Source organism: Vigna umbellata, chromosome 3 (genome assembly GCF_029865625.1).
Source record: "Vigna umbellata cultivar VRB3 chromosome 3, Vumbellata_1.0, whole genome shotgun sequence".
In the NCBI taxonomy this organism is placed as follows: Eukaryota; Viridiplantae; Streptophyta; class Magnoliopsida; order Fabales; family Fabaceae; genus Vigna; species Vigna umbellata.
In genome coordinates this window covers 31,193,045-31,205,413 of record NC_142167.1, presented here as the reverse complement: position 1 = coordinate 31,205,413, position 12,369 = coordinate 31,193,045, and the positions used below count along the sequence as shown (strand labels likewise).

The window sequence follows — 12,369 nt, the reverse complement described above, 5'->3', positions numbered from 1 at the left end:
GTATAGTTTTAATTAAAATTAAGATTAAATATGTTTTTCAGTTTATTTAAATTTTTTTCAAAAATTATGTTTGTCTCTAAATTAAATTATATATTTACTTTATTTTTTTATTCTACGTAAAATATAATACAACTGTCATTAATATAATATTATTATTTTTTCGTATTATATATATATATATATATATATATATATATATATATATATATATATATATATATATATATATAATTGTTTGTTTTGTATATTAAAATTTTTGTCACAGTTGTACTCGCTATGCAGTTGAAGGATTTCAGCAAAACTAAACCTTTCTTTCTTTTTCTTGTCATTATTGTCATTGAACAATAAAATTACAATATAAAACTGTTTCTTTTAATACAATTAAAAGCGATCATAGTTTCTGGAACTTGTTACCAAATATAGTGTAGTAGTGATTTAATACAATTTTAATATTTTTTTATTAGTTTTCTGGTATTTTTTTTTATATTTTAGTTAGTAACTATTGATTTAAATTTTAACTTATCGGAGCAAATACATGTAAACCTTTTTTACGCAATAGAAATTGAGCTTGGATGCTTAAAAAAATAATGCATTGAAGCTACAAATCTGACATTCAAGAAATTTAAATTGATTTTTAAAACATTAAAAAATTAAAAATAATCAATTCAAATTTTAAAATTTCTAAATTTTCTGAAATTCAAAAGTTTTTTATCACAAGAAAAATCAATTATATAGAATTTTAAAGTAATTTTTTTTTATACTCAGTTTCAACTGATCCTTATTCATTTATCTAGCTTTATTTTATCGTTAAAATACGCATGGTGCCTATTATACCAGGTCTAATTTACTAAAAACTGATATTGAGTTGCAATTTACTTTAATAATAACAATACCAAAATCTATCATAATAATAACAATGACTAACCACACTTAATATTGAATAATAATAACGATACAATAAAAATAATAATAACAAACAAGTGACACAAAATATAATAATAACAATAGTACTAATATTGTTAGTATAAATGATAATTACCTACTACAACTTGATTATAAACAAAATTTTGAAATGTGATAAGATTTTCAAATTCTAAGATAAGATGCCAAATTTTAAATATAATAAATGACTAAAAATATATTGTATCCCCCATTGGGACATAAACAAATTGTGATGCATAAAGTAAGATAAGATTAAATAATTGTAGGACTCTTATTATAATTTATTTCTAATACTCAAAAACATGGTATGTTAAATTTGACAAAGTATATTTCACATCCTTTGTCAAATTTTAAAAAGCAAACAAATTAAAGAATGTTTTCTTTTTATCCAAGAAAAATAAATTATTTTTTGTTTTATTTTATTTCTAATATTTAAAATTTGAAAATTATTTTTATTCTCTACAAAATAAGTTAATTTTGATTTTAATTCTTCTATGATTTTAAACTTTCTTCCTTTCAAACCACTGTTTATAATCTCTTGAGATTAATTCGAGGAAAGATAGGAAACAAATATTTTTCGGTCCAAAACATTGGCCAATCAAAGTAAAAAATAGTATATGATATCATCTTTTTTTTAATTTTCACCCAATCGAATTTCAGAGTCAACCTTTAAATAAAATAAAATGCATAATTAATCATATCATGTCCAAATCAATTCGTAGGGAAATTAGTAAAAAAAATCTTATTAAGATGGAAAAAAGCACACCCAAATTGGTGAACTTGGCAATTTGTGTAGACAATTATTCAAGTATCCATCAAATAAGACTGAACTAGCTAGGCATGTTATTCTGTGAAAAATAACAAAAGAAGCAGAGAGAATGAACAAGCAAAGGATGAAATGTTGATGAGGAAACTAAGGTTGGTGCTCTTCCAGAACTACTTCATGATGCTGTTGCTCTTGCTGTGGTTGTTCTCCTTGCCATGTCCAAACAATGTCTTCAAGTGCTGGTCTGATATCCTGTGTAAAAAGCTTCTGATACTCCATGGTATCACCATTGGACTTTCGAAGTTCCACCATGTGGAGCTGTGGCGTAATCTCAAAAATCTCAGCATCAACACCTATACTCCCTTTTCTGCCTTCCTTCCAACCCTCCAACTTCAACAAGCCTCCATCTTTCTTCCTTACTTTCAAGCAAAGCCTCTTACAAATTTCTTCCAACTTAGAGATTATACTCGAAGCAGGCTTATTTGACATGAACCGCATCTCTTTCATTGGAACACTATCCTCAAACATACCAGATAAATCAAAACCAGTTGAGAAGGAGATAATAGCAAAAGCATTCAAGTTACAAGGCTTGGTCAGTTCATGCTTTGACTCTGCAATAGGTGGACCGTCATTCTCGCACGCTTCAAGTATTCCATCAGCATTCACGGGAGCTGGAGCTGCAGCTGGTTCTTGGTTTTCGGTTGCAGCAGTCATAGCAGGATTCTCCAACCCCACTTTAAACCAAGAACATTTCATAATTCTGGCAATTGATATCCTGGCCTTTGGGTTTGGATCCAATATTCTGGATAATAACCGGCGAACATCTGGTGCAAACCATTTAGGAAATTTGAATACCCCTTTACTGATTTTCCTGTACATCTCCATCAGATTTGAATCATGGAATGGAAGATAACCAGCCAACAGAACAAACAAGATTACCCCACATGACCATATATCTGCTTTCATCCCATCGTAACCCTTTCTGTTTATCACTTCTGGAGCAACATACGCAGGGGTACCACATATAGTATGGAGCAACCCATCTTGGCGTTTGGATTCAGTAAGGGCACTCAACCCAAAGTCTGAAACCATCAAATTATCATTTTCATCCAAAAGTATATTTTCAGGCTTTAAGTCTCGATGACACACACCCCTGCTATGGCAGTAGTCAACAGCGCTAATCAGTTGCTGAAAATATTTCCTAGCAGCATCCACCTTCAGCCTTCCTTTGAGTACCTTGTTGAACAGCTCACCACCTTTTGCATGCTCCATGACAAAGAAAATTTTGGTTTTGGTGGCCATTACCTCATAAAGCTCAACCACATGTCGATGTCTGATTAATCTCATCACTGCAACTTCACGCTTAATCTGATCAACCAATCCAACTTTCAAAATTTTTTCCTTATCAATTGCCTTAATGGCCACACTCATGCCAGTTATCAGATTCCTACCATGGTAGACCTTTGCGAAGGTCCCTTGGCCTAATAACCTACCAAGTTCATATTTTTGCAGAAGCACACCTCCCTTCTGTTCCATTTTCTGCAGCTCTTTTTTGTATAAGACTAATGCTACTTTCGATAGTATTATTTATATACTGAGTCCAGGTGCTTACGTTATCAGAAAGTAGTAAACTATTCCAATGATGCTCAAAGCTCAGCCATCTTCACAAACATCACGTTTTGATTTCACACAATTGCTCAGATTTCCAGCTTCCTCAGGCAAATGCGCATAAAACAGATATTCACAGTGGTCTATATATCCAATCTCATCAAGGATTAATAAGTCTAGCACACATGGTGCTACAACTTCATTAACACTAGAGAGGGAACTCTTAACTTTCAACCACATCTTTCAGCATTCCCTGGTTTTGGTAAAGGACACTAGATAATACCGAAGACGAACTCCTTAAAGGAGCACCCGCTTAGCTTTCAACCACCCAAAAGCAAAACATTTAAGGAAGGCGCATCTGAAAAAAAAGAAGGCAGAAAATTTAGTAGGCAACCTTAAACATCCAATCCAGCTAAATAAATTTAGAAAATAATTATTTAAATCTCTTGTGACACGTAAACTTCAACCTTTTCAGTATTTATGACTTCTCTCTGATGCTAGTGTTTTAACAATCTGGATGCATAAAAACAAACTAAGAAAATGAGCGAAAATCAAATTCCCTAACAAAACAGCAACATGTGACTTTTAATCATAAGATTTACAGGACTTAACTCCTGGAGGACAAATCAGCCAATTGATTCTAGTTAACTAGTTTGTTCTATAGATATTAGGAATAAGTGATTCAAAACATACAAAGAAAACGCGTTTTAACAATGACAGAAGTACATGCCTATATGATTCCAAATTAAAAACTATTAGATCCATCTAAGAGGTGAGTATGCTTCGTCGAAATTTAATCAAATAATCATTTAGCTGGTTAAATAAGTAAACACATTTGCCAATACCAACACACTCATGGGCTTGACACTTGAACAATGACTATTCTAACCTGAGACCATATTTTAAATGTGATCAACAGTGATTTCATACCAAAGCAAGCTAGGCAAACAAGTAAAATAGCATTCACATATCCATGGGATTTTCTTAAAACGTGAGAATTAGGTGAAACTCAGAAGGGTAGGAAATTTCAGATGGTGAAATTAGGCACTAGAAGCTTTCATATGCATTTGTTTCTACTTCCTATCAGATCATGACCTAACTTTCATAATTCTTCCATTATGTCTACCTAATTCCTTGTTTGTTTCACTTGTCAATGGTCTTTGTGGCATCATATTTTGAAGGGAAAAACATTTGTAGTTATTTCAACACAAAAAATTAAGAAGTAGATTCAATTTAAAAAATCGATACAGCACAAAAACTATTTGGAGTGTTTCAACTCAAAATTAGTTCTAGATTCAAAATCAATTTCTTTTATGTGAACAATTACCGAAAAATATATTATATGGCATTTCAACATGATTTTAGATGAACTTGAAACCAAACAAGCACAATTATTATCCATGCTTTACGATTGGCAAAAACCTCCACCATATGCAGCAATTTAATCGATGAAGAGACAAAGTACCAAAAAAAAAGGTTTTACAAGGAAGAAACTAAGAAATTGTGAATCAGAATAACAAGCAAACCATCAGCAAAAAATAAAAAATAAAACACCCTCTGCACCATCCCACACTAAAACACAAAACACAGAAAAAACAGTCTCTACACAAGAAATATACTAAAACAACAAAATTGCTTCAAACGAATAAGAGAAAAATCAGTGATAACAAGTAAACGATCCACCAGAGGCGTCACCCCAACCAACAAATGAAAAATAAATGAAAACAACACACTCTGTATATCAGCCCGGATAGGAATACTGATTGGGGTACAACGAGAGAGTGAAAAAGCTTTTGACTTTGCAAGATGTTGAACAAAACAGTGAGAACTAATAAAAAAAATGTCGTTAAAAATGGAAATGATCTCAAACCCGAAGGCTAGCATGTAAAAAGCTTGAAGCTTTCATGCAGAAGAAAAGAGCACGTATTTATTTATTTCAAAATGATGCAGAAGAAAAAGAAAAGAACTGAGAAGGGTGTTACCTGTGAGGGGTTTGAGAATTATCGTTTTTCTGCAGGTGGCTCTGCAATCGGAGTGAAACAGAGAACTGAACAATTACCAAGAGATGGGAAAGAAGAGAAACACAAAATTTGCTGTCGTTTTAAGGTTTTTGGCAAATGTTGAATTCCGTGGGCGCAGCTTCTTATATAAACTCACTTGACCTGATTTGTTGTTACCTTTGAATTCGTTAATTTTAATTTGTTACCTTTTATTACGAGTTTAAATTTTAAAAATTAAAACATAACCGAAAAATAAGGAAGATATTATTTTAACACAAAAATCTTTTGAAAGAGGTTATACTTTGAAATAAGAAAAATATTTTTTTTTCTCTATTTCTATTAATTTTTTATTTATGTACGTTTACATTAATGAAGACAACCTATAAAACTGAAACATTTTTATACTTACTTTTTTATTTACATATTTTTTTTTTATAATTTTATCTTTAATGTTGTTTTGACTGTTTTTATCGTGACAACTCTGTTTAGAATACTTACATATAGTAAATTGCTAAGTATGGCCTGTACTGTATTGTGTATTTGATGATATTTATCTTTCACTCTTATTGAATCTTTTATATGGAGAGTTTTTAGTTAAAAATAATAATAATATAAGTTTAAGTACACAAAAACAATTTTAGCACGAGTAGGTTGAGCAAAATCATTAAAAAAAGTTAAATTATATAAATTTATCTAACTAATCATTTGTTAAATTTATTATAAACCAATCATTCAAAATAAAAATTAACATTGATAATGCTCGAAGACATTATTTCACATGTTTACCAAGAATAGCATTCTATATGATTTAATGAAATATATATTTCATTTTATTCACGTGTTTTAAGAAAAAAAAAATAGGACTTATATACTCTTTTAAAATATTGACGTGAAAAGCATAATTATTTAATTAAATCATCTTAACAATCTTCACACCTCAAGTTTCCCTTATTATGTGGAGCACATCAAAAGAAAAAAAATAACGTAAAGTTATGAAGGGAATAAGTCAAAACTCACGAAGAAATTAAACAAACTTAAAAGGAAGGAACCACACATATTCCTAAACAAATCAAAATAAGGTAAGAATATTATACTACCAAACAAAGTTAAGTCTAGTACGGAAGTAATTTATCAACATAGAAGTTTCTCTCTTGAAAAATATGTTAAGAATAAAAAGTAATAGAAGAACAAAGTGCTATACATTTTTTCCATGTCGCATGTAAGTGCAAATGTACTTCCAATGAAAGCTTTGATAACTTTCTATGAATCACATTCAACATAAATATTACTCTAACCAAATCTATTTGTATATTTTGTAAAGCATAACTATCAAAACTTCAGCTCCAAGCACAAAGTTAATACTAATTTAATTACTTTCATTATCATGAAAAGTCTCCCTACTAAAGTTAACAATAGCAATAACTTTAAAATCTTGAATATCATCTATTATGTGAAACTTAGATATTAATTTATATCTTATCTTTTCTTCATGTATTGAGACTGATTAATGATAGTGTCCGATGAGGGTCATTTGTCTTTTGTAACACTAGCGTGCATCATTTGATGAAATGCATATGCTCAAAGTGTCTACTCATAACTTTTAGATGATTTAGTTTGATTTTCTATTATTTTGTTATATAGTTAGTTGTAGTTGTAGATACAGTCAAATCTATCCAATTGAACAATGAGTTGGATTGATACATACTTGTATAGTTTGTATTAATTATTCATTATAATTTTTTCTTTCCTATTTAAGTGTGTGTTATGTAAACTCCTTGTAAACATTATATTTTGTTATTATATGCTTTTATCAAGAAATTATTTATAGAATATATCATTCTTTCTTATTACAATGTGTCTTTCATATTTCTTTATTGTACTTCATCCACCAAACTATCTAATATTCTTCATGTATTGTATGAATTTATGTATTGGATTTCCTAACAAACTAGTGTTAACATTTTAATATGATCTTTTCACATTCATAGATAGGTAGTCTTTAAGCAAGATCAATCTCTTTTGTATGTTTCTTTTTTCATGAAGAAAATCTTCAATAAGATGCCTATCATGATTAATACTAAGAAATTAGAGCTGTCAAAACGGGCCACCCGACGGTCCACTACGGGTTGGTCACTTAGTGAACCAACCCAACCCAGCTCATTTATTAGCGAGCCAGAAAAATTCGAACTCGGCTCGACCCACCACGGGTTGGTGGGTAAACGGATTGGCTCACTGGCTCACTTAATTACAATTTTTTTAAAATAAAAAGAATTACAAATTTTCTATAATACAAATCTAAACAAATTTCACTCTCAACATGGGTGTTTAATTAATTTTGAAAATAAGAAACTTAAATAATTTTTCAAGCAAAAACAAAATAATAAATATTTTTTTATAAAATTAAAATTAAATTTAATAAAATAAAATTAGGTAGGTGGATTGGTGGCCAACTCGGCCTACCGCGGGTTCAACCCGCATGAGCCGGGTTTAAACGAGCCGGGTTGAAATCTAACTCACATAAAAAAATACAATTTTTTCTAACCCAACCCGGCTCAAATCCGTGGTAGGCCGGGTTGACTTGCGGAATGTGACCCATTTTAATAGCTCTATAAGAAATTTACATGAAAAACTAGTTCTAATATGCGTGACACATCAAAATGCATACTTTGTTGAAGAAATAAGGAGTTTAGATGCCTTCTGTTTGCAAAATGATGAAGATAAAGTTTTGATGATGCCCAAATCAAGTCAAGAACAATCAAGATTCATGAAGAATGAAGACTTGTATTGTATTATAAAGCTTTTGCAATAAGTCTATATTTAATAGGACTTAGCTTAAAGAGTAGAAAATGTGTTTTGTAAAATCATTGTAGGAAAACACTGTAACACTATTCATATGAATAGTAACACTATTCATATGAATAGTAACACTATTCATATGAATAGTAACACTATTCACGTGAATAGTGACGCTTAACGATAAGAGTACCGCACTCAACACGGACGTTGGAGAAACTAGTCGTTTATGGCCGTTAGACAAACTAGTCGTTTATAGTCGTTGGACAAACTAGTCGTTTATGGCTGTTGGAGAAACTAGTCGTTAAGTTTGTCTTTTAGTGAAAGGAAGCCTATAAGTAGAATGGAAGGCTTCATTTGTTAGATATAGAACTCTTCCCTTGTGCTCTATAACTCTAAAACTCTTGAGAATTGTGAGCTATTGTTCGGCTAAGGAAACTCTTGTCTGTGGAGCTGGTGAAGTGCTGCTACGGTGACAGAGGAATAACTGGTTCATCCTTAGTGTGTCTAAGGAAGTGTTCGGAAGAGGAAGTCATCCTTTGTGAAGTATTCAGAGGAAGTGTTTCATCCTTTGTGAAGATTCAAAGGAGGTGTAAGTTCGTCTCTTGTGGCATCAAGAGAGGTGTTTACTAAACTTATACAAATTGTATCTTTGTGATTGTAGTTTGTAATTGTTGTGATTAGTAAATTGTTTATCTTGTTTTGAGATAAGCGACTGGACGTAGGATTGGTAAGATCCGAACCAGGATAAAATCATCTGTGCAAATTTCTCTTAACCATACTCTATTTAATTGTTATTATTAATTGCTAAGTAAGTTTAATTGAGAAGAAATTTTAAAGGCACACGTTTTTATTAAGAACCAATTCACCCCCCTCTTGGTTTGTTGTTCCACACTAATACTTCCGCTACAGCCGCTCTGACACCTTTATCTACTAGGATTTCACATTTAGATGATGTCATTGTTGAGAACTTAAGAGAAGACTTATTCTCTAATCATTTTATCTCTCTTAGATGAAGTTCTTTTAAGATAGCAAAAGAAGAATATGCTTTTAAGTTATGGTTGAAGCTAGAGAAGTTGCTCATGATGAAGTTTATATATACTCAATTGTTTCTAAAAAAATGGTTGTAGGGGTTTAGCATGAAATAGAGTATGAAGCTAAATTATAAGCATAGCTGCTATGACTCCTATTTGAAATTAAAATAATCATGCCTTATGACTTGTATCCAAACAATTCAAATGAGATGTTACTCACTAAATGCAAACATTAACCATTGAGTTCCTTTAAACCAACAATTTGTGTGTGAGAAATTAAATATGTTTTAAAATAAAAGTATTATCTTAATTTTTTAAGCAACTTATAAATGTATTTATGATTATGATTATTTTGAAATCTAGAAATAAATTGCTGAATTGGTCATTTGGTATCCACTTTCAGGGCAATGTGTCTACTTGATACCCACTTTTAAAAAAGTTTCAATTTCATTCTCAAACAATTTATTATGGATTAATCAAGTCATTTTTTATTCACGTTTAAATCGATAACATTGACTTATTGTGTATGTTGACTTGGGAATTATGTGATGTGATGACATTTTTTTTTCTAACATGTAAAATGGAGGGAAATGTGACATGGAAATTAGGAGTGCTCAAGAAAAGAAAAAACAAAATTGATAGAGTGGTAAATTAGGGATTGACCAAAAAGGAAATTAGAGATTCAACAACAAAGAGGACAAGAGAAATTGGGATTCAGTTCCCAGAGAGCATGGACTCTTCCCTAATCAAGTGGTGTTGGTTTTTTCCGAAGAAAACGCAGCTGGTAATTTAGCAGTGAGGGTTTGGGATGCGCGACTCCAACGACAGATACTAGTGGTGATGACAGAGTGGGGACTAGGCCTTGGAAAGGCTGTTGGAGTTGAATCGTGTGAATTACAGGGTGACGATTGGTAAAAGTAAGAAATTTACACCGGATCTGTGATGGCCAAATTCATCCATTATGAAAATTTAAATGCTATAATGTATTTATTTGTACAATATTTTCTCTTGTGTACAAAAGTAATGGCAATGAAATTTATTTATTTATAAGATTTTGTATAAATTTTCTAACTTTTTATTATCAGACTACAATGACAAATTGGAACTCCATCGTAATGACAGATTGGTACTCCACCATAATAACACATTGGTACTCCACCAGATCCCCTGGATGAATCACACAAGACACAAAAGAAAACAATCAATATAGAAGAACACAATGCGCAAAGAAAAATTAAGGCAAACCTTGAACTTTAAAATTCATCTTTAGAACCACACCTCAACAATCTAATTTGCATTATGCATTTATAAATTATTACATGTAGATCTTTTGCTTTGCCACATCATCAATCAGTTAAAACTGTATATGAAAAACTAACGAGGATGACTTGATTGATGCACATTAAACTGTTTGGGGACGAAATTAAAACTTTTTTAAAAGTGGTAATCACACTATCCGAAAATGGGTACCAAACGACCAATTAAGCCTAAATAAATATAATAAATGTTAACAAAAGCATATGTTTGTGAAGGAAGACAATAAAAATAAGGATTACAATATTAAATTGTCAACAATCACTCATCATTCTTTAAATCATTGGAATAATTAATAATCATCATGAAGATTAATTCATATAAATTACAAATGCACGAGTATTAAAATGTCATAGATATTAAAAGTACAAGCTAAAGATTATGCATGAGAAGAAGATATGATGATGGAATTTACTAATGCTAGGATGGTTTTTATCGTGGTTGTAATGACATTTCACCATATATAGATCATGAGAAGATTATTAAAATCCATTAGAACTTGTTTATTAGTCTTTATATTGAGTGTTTAAGTTTTAAAAAAATCTATTTAAACTTTTATTCATTCTTTTAAATGTATTACCATTATCCAATGGGGGATCACTATCATGATTGTTTTGAAATATTAATTTTCGCTTTTATTAATGATAACATTATTGCATTATTTTTTGTTTTTGTATTTTCCTACATAAATGTCAACAGATAAGGCAAAGAAAAAAGTTGAAGTAATTAAAAATACCTAATTATATACACATTAGGAATATAATTATTTGAATTAGTTACAACACTTTCCTCTAATTCAAGTACATGAATCAACCATATCCAACCAACTTTTAACTTTTTAAATCTATCTCTTTTTAATGACTTATTAAGTATATCTGTCACTTGTACTTCAATAGAACAATGTAGTAGTTTTAGCTTTCCATTATTCACTTGCTCATATAAGAAATAGAATCTAGCTTCTATATGCTTACTCTTGCCATGAGATACAAGATTATTGGCTAGGTTAATGACTTATTTGTTGTCCATGAATAACTTAATTGGTCTCTCAATTCGAACTGTTATTTCCTTTATAATTGAGTCCAGCCAAACAACTTGGCATGTTGCATATGCACTAGTAATGTACTCAGCCTCACAACTAAATAAAGCTATAATTAATTACTTCTTTGAGCACAAGGAAATTGGTGCTCCCAAAAATTTGAAATGTATCTGTTGGTGCTTTTTCTATCTAAGCAATCTCCACACCAATCAAAATCTAAGTAGCCTAGTAAATCACCTTGTATATGATTGTGTTTAGGAAACAAAATTCCATGACTCAGTTCTTTTAATGTATCTTAGCAACATTTTTGTAGCAAGGAAATGTGTCTTTCTTGGAGCATTCATGCTTGTGCTAATCAATCCAACAACAAATGAGATATCGGGTGTATTGTTGCAAGGATATCTTAGGGAGCCTACCATCTGTTTATATAAAGTGTTGTCCACATTCTCTTTCTCATCACTACATTCATCAATCTTGAACTTCATTTTGTTGGAGTAGTTACAAAGTTATTTTCCTCCATACTAAATTTCTTCAATATTTGAGTAGCTTATTTATTCTAATGCAATATCATTCCTCTATTGTCTTCAATGAATTCTATTACGAAGAATACCATCACACATTTTGGTACGATGGTGATTTTAATTCAATGATGTATACATTAAAAAAAACTTTAACAAAATTATCTTTTTTTTATTTACAATTTTTTTCAATGTATTAAACTAGTCTCCTTTATACTATATCTATTTAAATTAGATTGATTTCAATTATAAAAAAATTACATTTTGAATTTATATCAAAAAATTTAAAACTAGTGTCATATAATTATTTATGAATAAAAATATCTATAAATTTTGAGGAGAAGAAAAAACATTTATT

At 30.5% G+C, this 12,369-nt stretch overlaps 1 protein-coding gene across 2 annotated transcripts; it reads right to left on the bottom strand.

The window, feature by feature from the left end:
* Positions 1-1,661: 1,661 nt before the first annotated feature.
* On the bottom strand, positions 1,662-5,455 carry LOC124839617 (CBL-interacting protein kinase 2-like). 2 transcript variants are annotated; one of them, XM_088109827.1, is made up of 3 exons: positions 5,299-5,436; positions 3,784-3,829; positions 1,662-3,674 (listed from the first exon to the last, which is right to left on the bottom strand). In XM_088109827.1, exon 3 carries the CDS (start codon positions 3,242-3,244, stop codon positions 1,856-1,858), a length of 1,389 nt encoding a protein of 462 aa, XP_087965953.1. In that variant the 5' UTR covers positions 3,245-3,674; positions 3,784-3,829; positions 5,299-5,436; the 3' UTR covers positions 1,662-1,855. The 2 variants fall into 2 exon arrangements, with proteins under 2 accessions (XP_087965953.1, XP_047171459.2); XM_047315503.2 differs by lacking the exon at positions 3,784-3,829 and having other exon boundaries at positions 5,299-5,455.
* Between the last annotated feature and the right edge of the window lie 6,914 nt (positions 5,456-12,369).

Bases quoted from the DNA above. Each gene is read 5' to 3' on its own strand.
- LOC124839617 (XM_047315503.2), bottom strand. From the start codon at position 3,244: ATGGAACAGAAGGGAGGTGTGCTTCTGCAAAAATATGAACTTGGTAGG.